The 14,834-nt window shown below is 43.0% G+C and overlaps 1 protein-coding gene across 2 annotated transcripts in view; it reads left to right on the top strand.

The window, feature by feature from the left end:
• Positions 1–14,834, top strand: part of SEC14L5 (SEC14 like lipid binding 5) — an 84,240-nt gene that overhangs the window by 20,325 nt on the left and 49,081 nt on the right. For both annotated transcript variants that reach the window (XM_075566152.1, XM_075566150.1), the window contains exons 3-6: positions 2,843–2,924; positions 5,978–6,127; positions 7,494–7,625; positions 11,978–12,106. In XM_075566152.1, coding sequence (XP_075422267.1) covers positions 2,862–2,924; positions 5,978–6,127; positions 7,494–7,625; positions 11,978–12,106 — 474 coding nt within the window. In that variant the 5' untranslated portion in view covers positions 2,843–2,861. The remainder of the gene's footprint in view (positions 1–2,842; positions 2,925–5,977; positions 6,128–7,493; positions 7,626–11,977; positions 12,107–14,834) is intronic.

The following is a 14,834-nucleotide window of genomic DNA, read 5'->3' as shown; positions in this document are numbered from 1 at the left end:
TTGTCCGTCTTCCTACAGTATTTATGAGAATAAACACAAGGGTGGTGGAATGTTTTGTAACACTGGAGGGCGGCGCTCTTTTTCTTTAGGGGTTAGACAATGCATGGAGACCACTTTGCAGGGAAGGCTGGGTAGGAATGAGCAGATTAAATCTGAATACCACACATGCCAGGGACGAGTGGCTGGGATGATGATGTTGAAGGCTGCACATTCATATTTCATGCTAGTGCTTTTGAATGTGGAACTGTAGATACTACAAGTGGGGCACAAACTTCTGGTAGTCAGACGGGCCCAGAACATGTAGATTTGCTGTTGCTCTAGTAGACCACCCTGAGAGTTCTTCATAGTGGAGATTATAATGTACAGAGATTTCTAGACCTCACAGTTATTTTATTCAGATGCACTGTATATAATGGTCTATAATATAATTGTACTGTATATAATATAAATGCTGTATATAAGCATATATAGAGTGTGTGTGTGTGTGTGTGTGTGTGTGTGTGTGTGTGTGTGTGTGTGTGTGTGTGTGTGTGTGTGTGTGTGTGTGTGTGTGTGTGTGTGTGTGTGTGTGTGTGGACACACACACACACACACAAGAAAGTCTAGGGCACTCAGAGTGAAAACCATATGCATAAGCTCTAGAATTGATACACAAATGAGCAGGACTGCAGCACTCACTGAAGAAAGATTAGATATTTATTGCATCAAAAAACAGGAACAAGTAAAAAAATAGAGCGTCGTTTCTGACCTCCTCTTATTAGAGCTGGATAAAGGACCAGAAGGTCAGAAACGTCGCTCTATTCTTTTTACTTGTTCCTGTTTTTTGATGCAATAAATATCTACTCTTTCTTCAGTGAGTGCTGCAGTCGTGTGTGTGGGTCTCAAATGGAAATATGCTCATCTGCATGTCTTAGACAGGTCTGCAACCCTGCCTCACCATTATCACCCAGCACACAGCATTTTCACTGCAGCAAGGGATTCTGGGAAATGACATGCAAATGAGCACACAGTGCCACCTTTTGCTTCAAAACCATTTAACATGGCCCCCTATAAACTTAAGCTTGCAGCATTTCACAGCTTTGAGCACAGCCTGGATTAAGATGCATAGCCAGTAAACTCACCCACAGACTGCTGTTTCGACCTGTCTAAGAAATGCAAATGAGCACACAGTAATATTTCCATTTGCTATACTGTATGCTTTGCTGTGGAGGGTTTTTGTCACTTTTTTTTACCCACCATAACTTTACTATGGGGGTTATGCACTAAGCAGTGATAAGTCGTTTTAAGAGCGCAAAGTGCTCTTAGAACGTGAAGTTCCGCCGAGCGCTATTCACTAAGCCGCGCAAACAAGCACTTTGCGCTCTAAAACTGACTTTTTCCTGGAAATTTTTCAAAGTCCAACTTTGCTCGTACAATGAGCTGTTTGCGCTGAATCCTGCCCTTCTTCGGGATTCACTAAGCAACGCAAACTTATCGTACGTGAAAGTTGCGCTGAATAAAGCTCACCAGCTAAAGGCTGGTGATAAAAAAAAGCAGGACTTAGAAAAAATTCTTTGTTTACCTTTTTGCAGGCGCAAAACCCATACAACAGGCCGGCGTGTGTCCCCGGCTGACCCCGCGGGGGTCCCCGAGGGAGGCCAGGGGTCGCTGATTTGCTGTTCAAACCATGTTCCGACTTTAATTTTTTTTTTTTTTACATGACGTCACTTAAAGGGAATGATGCCAGCCAATCAGAATGACTGTGCTTGATTTGCCTTTAAATGACGTGACGAAGCCGGCGTCACATGGTATTTCAGCCAATCAGATTTTGGGAACCAATTCCACACTCTGATTGGCTGAAATACCATGTGACGCCGCCGATCTTGGATTTAGTGAAGTCATCTTAAAGGCAAATGAAGCACAGACATTCTGATTGGCTGGCATCATTCCCTTTAAGTGACGTCATGTAAAAAAAATTTTTAAGTCGGAACATGGTTTGAACAGCCAATCAGGTGGCTGTTAACCATTTTGAGGCTAAATGTGACGTCACAAGTCCTATTTAAGGCCGTGACGCCTCATTTGAGCCCAAGAAGACGACGAGACAACATCGGTTGGGATTTACCATGGGGTTTTTTGGATTGACAGATGAAGATAGAAGATAAAGAAGATCAAGAAATGGTGACAAATGAAGATAGAAGAAGGTGATTAAAGAAAGAAAAAAAAAGATTTGGGTACCTGAACAGCCATTTAGTGAACCTCCGAGCCGGTTGATCACATGAGAATGGATCGATCGGCAACTTAGCTAATTACTTATCATTGTGTGGAGTGTATTGATGCACATATTAAAGGGGGAAAAAATCCAAATAAACAAAAGGCAGCTTGGACTGCTGCTTTTAAGGTGTTGCAGAACAAAGAAGGGTTTGTAATCAGTGTGTTACATAAATCCTACAACAATAGGATAATTTCTTTGAGAGAATAATGATTTTTGAGTCAAATATTGTGGAAGTCTGTGCATATCCTAATATTTTCAAGGATGAAAATATGAGAATTGCCTAATGGGAGGCAAGATAGGGCAGTGTGCATAGTATATAAGAATTAAATGTGAGATGCCTGCAATGTGTTCTGAAGGCCCACATACTGTCTGGGAATGAGTGCACGTAATATGCAACTTTTTTTTTTTTTTAAATCTCAGAGATAACACGTAGTCGGTGGTATCCCTGTTAAACTAGTTCTGCTTCCTAAAACCTCTCTGCGGTGCGACACCTCCCCCCAGGATTAAGTGGCAGACCATGTTATCTGAAATATGTGTAGTGGAGCAAGAAATGGGTTCTGACGGTCGTCCATCTCTCTTTCCTATTTACAGTCACGGACATTGAGAGAATATGGTGCAGAAGTACCAGTCCCCGGTCCGAGTCTACAAGTACCCATTTGAGCTCGTCATGGCGGTAAGTGAACCCTCGTGACTATACAGCAACACATTGGCCTTTTATTCAGAAGCAGCTGCCCTGTGTTTGAGAATATTTCAGTCCCATTCATTTGAGTTGAGCACAACTCCCCAGCACACAAATCCAGCTTCACAGTATATTAAATTGGGCCATGGTCACATAGACGCTGCTGAATGTCAGATCCAGCTTCTGTTCTGCTCACTGTGGCTCCTCTTCAATATACTTTCAAGCCGCCTTCCCCTTGCTTGGGAACATTTTGCTCCCATTCTGTATGTCATATTAAATAGGTACCATTGCGTCTATACTTTCAGTATAAAATTGATCTACTATTCACCTTCACCATCTCTCTATTCCATTCTCTAAATCTCTCTGCTCACTTTTTTTTCCTACTCTACTTTTTTGCAATTTGCAATTTTTTGGCTGAGTTGTTACATATATATATATATATATATATATATATATATATATATATATATATATATATATATATATAAAATGGTGTCTCCTTAATGTGATCACGTTTACCTTGATATTTACCTCCACCGACAAGTAATTATAATTTGATAATTGAGAGAAAGATAAAAGACCAAGAATTTTTTTTCTGAGCCTACTGGATCTTGTGTATCAAGGCAGTGACAATAAACTGGATCTGTTACCTCATCTATGCCACCGAGCAGATTACACAAATCACTCAGCTATCACACTGGCTCGTAGCCCCGAGTGATATCTGAGCTACCACACACACGCACATTGCTTTGTTTTGGTGCTCTATACAAAGTTCCCTTACGTCAGTCTGCTTATTCCCTGGTGATCCCGTGGTGAAAGAACTGTTGTCAAAGAACCTTCATGATTAACCCTCTGTAACTTCTACTGTATTGTCCCAGAACGCAAACCCACCACACCCTTATAAAGCTTGGCCCCCTGCAGATGCACTTACCAGAACTCCCACCTGCTGTCTCTATACGTTCCCCTACCTACCAATTAGATTGTAAGCTCTTCGGAGCAGGGACTCCTCTTCCTTAATGTTACTTTTATGTCTGAAGCTCTTATTCTCATGACCTGTTATTTATATTATTTGTTATTTATATGATTACCACGTGTATTACTACTGTGAAGCGCTATGTACATTTATGGCGCTATATAAATAAAGACATTCAATATAATACCATATATATTTGTGTCAAAAGCATTGTAACCTAATACAGGGGGGCGCAAACTTCTCGAGCTGCGCCCCCCTGCCCGGCAGCAACAGCGTTCGCTCCCTCCTGCCCCCCCCCACCCCTCTCCAAGGACTCGCCGTCAAATGATATACGAGTCTTGAAAAAGCGATTCTACGCGAAACGCGCGTGTCGACAACGGCTGCACGCACAGGAGTCCCATGCGTCCAGCTGGGAACTAGTCTACCAGCAACATTTAGATATTATTAATAAGAGAAGCTCAAGAAAAAAGTTTGCGCATACGGTTAGTGACTGTATCTTATTGTTTTCTGATGCGCCCCGAATCTTGCAGTCGGAACTAAAAATTGACCCCCAAGATAATCTGAGTTCGGCGGGCCTGGTTTAAGACATTTTATTATAATCTGTGTATCATGTAACTCCTCCTTAAATACTCCTATTGGCACTCTCCAAATCGTAAGCTGATGCACCTTTGACTCAGTGATGCAAGGTGAAACCGTTTGGACTTGATACATCTCCACTCATGTATTTACTGTTTCAGTGAAATCGTTCAGTAGGTTTCTGTTTTGGAGAAAAGTGAATGTAGATTTATTTTTTTAGAAACTATTATTGCTGACAGAAATTAAGGGCTAATTCACGCTTGATCGATGCATCTTTGGAATGATTGCTTCATTCTTTCCTCAGCGATGTATGAACACTTGACCAATGCTTATGAAAAGCAGGATGTATGTACATGTATGTACTAGTAACAGGGGATAGGATGGTATTGGAGCTGGTTCTTATCTGAAGCTTTGTCATTGGAAGCTTTAGAAATTTAGCCTTGGTCCCAAATACTATTGTTACAGTCTTGTCAGTGTTTAGAAACAGTTTGTTTTGGGAAATACATTTTTCAAGTCTCAAAAAATCAGTTTGAAGTACGTGTTCAAGGTCAGGGAGGCTATGGCTGTGTGCATATAGGATTGTGTCATCTGCATACATGTGTATTGAAGCTTCCTTACAAGCTGTGGGGAGATCATTGATAAACACTGAGAAGAGTAGGGGCCCCAGAACAGAGCCTTGCGGGACACCACAGGTGATATCCGAGGGGTTTAGCAAGATAACATGATCAACAGTATCAAAAGCCTTTGCAAAATCTAGGAATATTGCACCAGTGAGTTGTCCCAGTTCCATTCCACACTGGATCTCATTGCAAACTTTTAGCAGGGTAGTTACCGTGGAGTGTTTGGGGCGAAAGCCAGCTTGGAATTGGCTAGGGAAATTTGTCTTGGTATAGTAATCGCTTAATTGGGAGTGAACACAGTTTTCCATGACTTTGGATAGCTTTGGGAGAAGAGAAATTGGCCTGTAGTTTCAAACCGTGTTTTTGTCCCCACTTTTGAAGATTGGGACACCTCTGGCAGCTTTTAAGGTCTTATGGAAATGGCCTGATGAAAAAAAAAATAGTTGATTAGGGCAGGAGTGCGCAAACTCCCTGCGCCCCCATTACCTGCTGCCTCCTTGGTCGCGCCCTTCCTCGCCTCTAATGATGCGTGAAATGACGCTGCGGGGTCATGTGACATCATGTGACCCACGGCATAATTTGCCGTCACGTCTCCATGGTAACGGGCGTCATTCGTTGCCACGGAGACGCGGGGACAAGAAGCTGGTAAGTAAATTTACGGAGGCCTCTGTAACTGACACGCGGCTCACGCCCCCCCCCAATAACGTTTCGTGCCCCCCAGTTTGTGCACCGCTGGATTAGGGAAGCAAGTGGTATGGCAATTGCTGGGGCAACAAGTTGTATGAACTTTGATTGCAGACATGCAATACATGACCCCAAAAGGTTCATGGAAATTTCTTTTAAGAAACAGTTCTCTACCTTGACCATCATTTTTGCAGGCATATGAAAAGCGCTTCCCCACCTGCCCACTGATCCCGGTCTTTCTGGGCAGTGACATACTTCAGGAATACCAAAGCAAGGATGGATCCGTTCACATTGTGGAGCGGAGCTGCAAACTAAATGTTGATGCACCACGGCTCCTCAAAAAGGTGAGTGGGTTTGGGTTTTCTCTGGTTCCATGTATATCAATGGTAGCCACAGCCTCACTTTGATACATATACAGTAACTCTATACGTTCCTAAGTATCCCAACTATCCCATTGAAGACTATATGAGGTTGAAAAAAGACATATGTCCATCAAGTTCAACCTATGCTAAATTTAGACAACAGATACTTTATCCTCTATTTGTATTTACAGTATTTTGATTCAGAGGAAGGCAAATAAAAAAAAACACGGAGCCATCCAATGCCGTCTCATAATGGGAAAAATACATTCCTCCTGGCTCCAAATAATGGCAATCAGATTTCTCCCTGGATCAACATCCTTCCCATGTTTACTTATTAGGTATATCCCTGTACAGTATACCTTTCCTTTCTAAAAAGATGTCTGTAATAGACATGGGCAGAGGTACACTCAGGGAGACCGATTGCGGGAAATTAAACTATGGCTATATATATATATATTACTGAGTTAAGTTATGGTGAGTAAAAAAAGTGACAAAAACCCTCCACAGGAAAGCAAATATGCAAATATAACTGTATGCTCATCTGCATGTCTTAGGCAGGTCTGCAACCCCGCCTTTCCCCATTATCACCCAGCATACAGCACTTCCACTGCAGCAAGGGATTCTGGGAAATGACATGCAAATGAGCACACAGGGAACCATGTTAAAAATGGTTATTGAGGCAAAAAGTGACACTGTGTGCTCATTTGCATGTCATTTCCCAGAATCCCTTGCTGCAGTGGAAGTGCTGTATGCTGGGTGATAATGGGGAAAGGCAGGGTTGCAGACCTGCCTAAGACATGCAGATTAGCATACAGTTATATTTGTGTATATATATATATATATATATATATATATATATATATATATATGTATATATATACATATATATACATATATATACACATACACACACATACATATACACACATACATATACACACATACACACATACATATACACACACACATATACATATACACACACACACACACACATATACATATACACACACACACATATACATATACACACACACACACATATACATATACACACACACATATACACACACATACACACACACACACACACACACACACACACCTATATATTTATTTTGTATTTGTCTGTCTATTTATGTAGCTCATTCTATATCCGCTGAAGTTGTCAGTCGGGAATTTCATCTGAAAATTACCCATTCAACTGCTTCGTTGGATATATAGAATAAGCCCCTCTGTGTCTAGCTATCTTAGTGTATATCTATGCATCTATCGACAGTAAAACAAAAACAAGTCCACAAAAGTCGCTGGTGAAATTAATGAGGGGGGGCCTCTGTTTTCTCTGCAGATAGCCGGGGTTGAGTTTGTCTTCTTCATTCAGAAAAACACATTGAGCTGGAAGGAGCGCACGCTGCTGATTGAAGCTCACAACGAGACCTTTTCCAGCCGCATCTTGGTGAACGAGACTTGTAGTTACTCTGTAAGCGCTGCAAAGGGGAACACATGGGGACTATGACAATCATTCTGGGCAGGACGCAGGGACATACTGTATTAGCCATTTTAACCCAAAAAAGCATCTGCTTACCATTCCAGTAGTAAATATAACTGCATATACGGTTTGGGTATGTGCGTATCTTTTTATATATATGTAAGTATGTATATTCTAGTAACTGTATAAACTAAAACAAGCAGACTCCTCCAAAAGAGATGCAATAAAACCCTTAAAAATACCTATAATTTGTGTATTCATTGCAAATATTAAAACATATATTTGATGCATTCAAACTAACCATATTATTCCATATGTCTGGACAACGCTAGCTGTGCGTGCGCGTGTGTTTTTAAATGGTAATAGGGGAAGCATAAGCTTCAGTTTGCTAGATAGTTACCCAGGCACAATTTATAATCAAATCCCATGATATACAGGTTATCACTCATCATACCAAAACAATAACCATGCATATAATGCAAGATACAAAGCCTTAAAAAAAAAGTTTCTAGCTGAAACTGAACACTGATCTCTAGTGGTGAGATGAGCCTATCAACATGAGCACAGGGTACTGATACTACCAGATTCAGACTTAGCATCCCGCAACGCACAACTCTCCTCCCCTACTGCCATACAAGAAAAAGAGAGATACCATATTTAGTATTTACACATACATCTCAGTGGTAAATACACTAGTATTGCCATGACATATACTGTACTATGGTTGTTTTTAATGTGTCAGTATATTTTATTATTCGGAATGATGTATTACATTATATATTGTATTGTGATTATGCTACTTTACAGTATGTCCTATTATTGAGGGTCCTATTGCCTCTCCTTTGGAGGTGCCTCTTTATTTTTGCACATATTTCCTTCTGCAGTTGATTGTTATAGCACTTTATTAAGCTAGTATCACTATTGAGTATGGTGGCATTTTTTATTGCTTTGATTGTTTGGACTGTGTTACGGCTGCATGTACTGTACAGTGTATATGCATCTGTGTGTTTCAGAGAGTTAATGTGGGAGTACTGGGTCTGTATGTGTATCAGAGTGTATTAGTGAGTTTCTGCAGTGGAGTAAAAAGTGTTGGCATTAGGGACTCATTGGCTAAAAAGTAGCACAGGACATTATGAATCTGTTGGCTGCCAGCAGTGTACTGCTTATCTGTGCTTACAAAACATTGCCTTTTCCTAAAAGCACGTACCTGAGCTACTGTATTTGATTTATACATGCTAATTTATTACTGGTTGGGATATATTGTAATGGACCGCATGTTTATTCTTAATTGAGCATACTGTACACCTCTACCAATTATACATTGTAGTTAGACACCTTACAATTTGTACCACTATTGCCCTTTAGTACCTATCGCGCACGAAAGAAAAACATTTACCCGGTTATTGTGTATTACTCCATTATAGAGGGTAGCTAAGGTGGGGGCTATATCAAATCAACAGACTTGGCAGTGGTCTACTACAACCTATTTGATTATTGTAAGGTATATGGTTTTCGCATTTAGAATATACCGTTTAATGGGATCAGCACATACATGTTGTACCCCCTCCCCTACTAGGGTTCAACATGTAAATAACAAGAATTTAAGAAGCAGAGTCCCACATGGCAATAAACCTTAGTATTTTTTACATAACACTCAACAGTCCTACTAAGGATCATATTTACTAAGTGGTGTTACTCTATAAAACACCTTATGGCCTTTTCACTTCATTTGAATGGGTTGTAAGTTGTCTTCCAGTGCCGAAAGGCATCTTAGTAAATATGCTCCTAAATACTTTATCAAGACAGATGCAGCCAGCTTGCTAATTTTATATGGTTATTGAACTACCAGGAATTTTTGTTCATCTTCCTATTACAATATGTTGGATAGGCTTCCTTTGAAAGTGAGTTTTGCAGGCACATTTAAATGTGTGGAGGGGGGGGGGGGTCTAATCGTGCAAAACAAGGGGCAGATCCACAGAGCTCCATTAAATCAGGGCAAAATAAGTAATGGAAGTTATTTGCCCTGAGTTTAACAAGTACCCACTAAGTTATTTATACCGTATACAGAACAGCAGCGAGACTCATTACAATAGGCTTAATGAATAAATCTTAAAAGATTTCCATAAGACGTCCAGTATACTGACAAGCCTAAGGTCCCTTGTGATGAAGGGGGTAATGGTGTCAGTCCCAACAGGATCAGAACTCACAACCTCTTCTATTCAGGGCAGTGGCTTTATCATTGAACTATCTCAGATGCTTGATAGCTCCACTGCCACAGCATACTTTAGCTACTCAAAACTAGAACTCTAATGATACTCATGGCCAATCACCTGGCTTCCTTTAAAAGCGGACCACTTCCAGGAGTGAGCAGTAGAGCTCACACTATTAGGCTAAGGCCCCGCTCCCAGAGTCAGCGCACCCGCACTGCAGACAGGCGGTGCGCTGAGATACACAGACCGCGATATGCGGTCTGTAGGGAGCGGGAGCCGGAGCGGGAGGTGGGCGGGAGTGGGAGGCTTGACAGGGAGGGGGGGCGTGGCTTGAGCGGAGGGACCCGCTACTCTCCCCCCCCCCCTCCCTCCACGGACTCGGGCTGGAGCTGGAGCTGCTGAGGGTAACTTTAAACACACACACGCAGGCACTCATACACACACACACACACACAGGCAGGCAGGCACTCACGCACTCACACACACACGCGCGCACACACAGGCAGGCACTCACGCACTCATACACACACACACACAGACAGAGGCAGGCACTCACGCACTCGGGCACATACATACACACAAAGACAGGCACGCACGCACTCAGACACACACACAGACAGGCACTCACCTGCTTTCACTCCACACTCCTCCCCGCTCCCCGAAGCCTCTCCTCCTCTCGAAGCCTCCCCTCCCCATTGGCTCACAGCCACACCACGTGACGCGTCAACGCTAGGAAACACAATTCTTTTGTGTCTCCTAGCGGCCGACGCGCCACAGCGTGTAGTCAGCTGTGCCGCCAGGGGGGACCGGGACCGGCTCGCGAGGATTCCCCTGCGGGTGGGGAACTCACGACATGGCCGCCCGCGCCAACGAGCACAGCGGGACTGAGGCCTTAGGCTGCACTTATAGTAATGGCGACATGCTCGTGACCCCGGACGTCACACGCCGCCGTCGCTATAGCGAAAGTTGCACTCGAGTAGTGCGATTTCGCTGGCGGCAAGGGGCGGTGACATCAGCAAGGGGGAATATAACATTTTTACAACAGTGGCAGTACAGAGGTGCATAAAAGCGCAATTTAACATGTTTCCCTTTATCCCTCTCATTCTCCCAACTTCATTCACCTTACTTCCTCAGTTTGGTCGCTCTGTTATGTAGTCATCAGACGCGACTACTTAGTAACAACCCAGCAGGTATGGGGTACTGAATAGGGGAGAGGATGCTGCATGGGAGTCACTGATAGATCGCATCCGAGGATTAAAGCCGCAAGCCCTCCATTTTGGGAATGACTTCTTTTTTACAGAATCGGAAGCTGGGGATACCCTGGAGCTTTACCCCACTAGAAGTTCCCGAGATATTCATCTTTGTATGGGCAGTAGAACTGACCCTTTGAAAGCGACAGCCCCTCTGGCACATTGCGATGGTCTGATCAATCGTGATGTCACCAGGAAACAACCATGAGATAGCTACTACAGAACCTTATGAAGCCCCTGGATTGCTTGACCTTACAATGTGGTAGATACGTCATACATGAAATGGATCATAGATCAATGGATTCAAGTAAAATGAAAGATGGCTGTTAGGGTCCTTCAAGAGGATGTTGTAATGTATTGCTCTGATGATGGTGCAGCTTTCTAATGGCCCACGGGTGTGAAGCTTAGCTAGCAGCCATATTGATTTACCTATAGAGAATATAAACACTGGCACATCAAATTTACATTTCTCTGGACCTAGGTGGTCCCAAGTGCTGGTAGTAGTGGTGGTTCAGCACTGGTGGACCCCCGGTAGTAAATCTGTAAAAAATATATATATATATATATGTATTTATTTATAAAATATTTTACCAGGAAGTAATACATTGAGAGTTACCTGTTTATGTTTGCTTCTGTGCATTGTTTACAGGGCATGAGAACATTTCATTTAGAATATTATTGGATTTCCATTTATAGGAAACTGTTTGCATCGCAAAGTCAGATGTGGTCTGCACTACTCAACACGATTACTAGCATTATAGCCAAATGGACCAATGCCTACACATATCTCTGTTGATATAGCACGGTAGTAATTGGGAATGTAACAGTTTGGCAGTGACACTAGTAGATTTCCCAGAATTCTGAGTGTGTGTTTCATTCACAGGTACACCCAGAGAATGAGGAATGGACATGTTTTGAGCAATCTGCATCGCTTGACATAAAGTCATTCTTTGGCTTTGAGAGCACAGTGGAAAAAATTGCAATGAAACAGTACACAGCCAATATCAAAAGGGTGAGTGAGGAACAGGGTATGTCTTTCTAGTCCAGTATGCATAGATAAGTAAAGTGTTATACCCATGTTCATAGAGGGGTGTTGCAGTTACCAGTAAAAAAAAATGTATTTTTCTATGTCTCCGTATGCATTCAGTATAAGAAATGGCCCATTCAATATTCATTAGAAAGAGGAACTGCATCCATACAGATGTAGCAAGTGTTATTGTTCCTACTGATTACAAACATAACACAGAATATCACAAAGTTTTCATAGGATTCAATGGCAGTGTTGGTGTAGAATACGATATCCCACTATAACGTAGTATAAAAAGCACTCTCAGCATTCCCTTCTATATTATACCTTTGTCCTTGTTAATGTACCATCATAAAAGAAAAAGCTCCATAAAGTTTGTGACAAACAGTTGTCATAGAATTTTCCATGACACTACTTGACCAGACTACTTGAAACCGTAATCACCGGACAGAACACATACACTGGCGACACACTTTATTCGAGCACGGCTAGTCCCGCGAATTCGGGTATACTCGGGTGTATTCAGGTTTCTGATATTTTTCAGCCAGAGTGCATTGCGTTATTTTCCGGCAGGAATTTAAGCTTTTTATTCCGGCTGGTTACAATACTGCAATGCCGTCAAAATACACATGGTGGCGCTTGCGAGCTATTCTCTGTGAAGCCGTCCCCTATAATGAATTGTAATGCAGTATATATATATATATATATATATATATATATACTGTATAACAACAACCCCTGTAAGCCCTAACATACAGTACTGTACTGTACTGTATATGCACATACATAAATGATACTACAGTACTGTATGGGCGGCGGGGGCGAGATGTGTTTGCAGCAGAGAGAGATCCGCTGCTCTCTCTCTGCGCAAACATCCACACATTAAAAATTATTTGAAATACATTTTTATTGATAGTGTAGATGTGCAGGGGGTCTCCGGAGCTGAACCGCGGTGGTTTTAGGTCTGGGGACCCCGTGCCCCCCGAGATACAGGCCCCTTTAGGGGGTGCCGGTATCCAGCTCTGCGTTAAAAGCCCCGATCACGTGACCGCGGCCTGTAAACCAAGCAGAGCAGAGGGATACCGGCACCCCCTAAAGGGGCCTGTATCTCGGGGGGCACGGGGTCCCCAGACCTGAAACCTGTGCGCTTCTGCTCTGGAGACCCCCTGCACATGTACACTATCAATAAAACACATACAATATACAGTATAAATAAACACTCGTTCTTTACCTTAGCGTCTATGCGCTATGGTAAAGAAGCATCATTTCTGTATTTTAATAATATTGTACAGTGAGCAGGGGGTTCCCTGAGCCAGAAATTAATGCTCAGGGAACCCCCCTGCTCCTGATCAATATTATTAAAAATACGGAAAATGCTGCGTCATTACCATAGCGGATAGCCGCTAAGGCAATGAAGGGGTTAACCCACCGTGCCCGCTTTATTGTGTGTAGTGGGGATGGGTGAGGGGGGTATTTGGCCCTTGGTGTGAGTTTAGGACTTGCGGGAGGGGGGGGGGGTTGCGGGTGCACTTAACCCCTTCACGATCGTAGCAGTTAATACCGCTACGGTCATGAAGGGGTTAAGCCCTCCCGCTACCCCACCCCCCCCCCCCCCCCCGCAAGCCCTCCCCAACCATCGTTGGGGCGAATACCCCATTCACCCACCCTCCCGCTACCCACAATAAAAAAATACACACACACAGCAGCCGCCAAAAAATAAATAAATAAATGACAATAAATACATTGGAAATACATTTTTATTGATAGTGTAGATGTGCAGGGGGTCTCCGGAGCTGAACCGCGGTGGTTTTAGGTCTGGGGACCCCGTGCCCCCCGAGATACAGGCCCCTTTAGGGGGTGCCGGTAGCCCTCTGCTTGGTTTAAAGGTCCCGATCACGTGATCGCGGCCTGTAAACCAAGCAGAGCAGAGGGATACCGGCACCCCCTAAAGGGGCCTGTATCTCGGGGGGCACGGGGTCCCCAGACCTAAAACCACCGCGGTTCAGCTCCGGAGACCCCCTGCACATGTACACTATCAATAAAAATGTATTTCAAATGTATTTATTGTCATTTATTTATTTATTTATTTATATTTATTTATTAATTGTGCTGCTGCTGCTGCAAGTCGTAAACTCACACCAAGGGCCAAACACCCCCCTCACCCCCAATAAAAAAAATTCACGCACAGCAGCCCCACAATTAATAAATAAATCTAAATAAATAAATAAATAAAATCTATGTAAAACCCCCTCCCCCTATTCTCGCTTTTAAAACGCCCTGCCTTCTCTCTAATCTATGTAAAAAAAACCTCCCCCTATCCCCCTATCCCCCTATTGTGTGTGTGCGTTAAGCTTCCCTGCAAGCTATGTAAAAAAAACCTCCCCCTATTGTGTGTGTGTTTAAATCTGGCTGGCCTGTGTTTCTGAGTGCTGAGTGCTCTGCGTTTAACCAAGCAGAGCAGAGGGATACCGGCACCCCCTAAAGGGGCCTGTATCTCGGGGGGCACGGGGTCCCCAGACCTAAAACCACCGCGGTTCAGCTCCGGAGACCCCCTGCACATGTACACTATCAATAAAAATGTATTTCAAATGTATTTATTGTCATTTATTTATTTATTTATTTATATTTATTTATTAATTGTGCTGCTGCTGCTGCAAGTCGTAAACTCACACCAAGGGCCAAACACCCCCCTCACCCCCAATAAAAAAAATTC

This window comes from Ascaphus truei, chromosome 11 (assembly GCF_040206685.1).
Source record: "Ascaphus truei isolate aAscTru1 chromosome 11, aAscTru1.hap1, whole genome shotgun sequence".
Classification (NCBI taxonomy): domain Eukaryota; kingdom Metazoa; phylum Chordata; class Amphibia; order Anura; family Ascaphidae; genus Ascaphus; species Ascaphus truei.
This window is presented reverse-complemented; position numbering and strand designations above follow the sequence as displayed.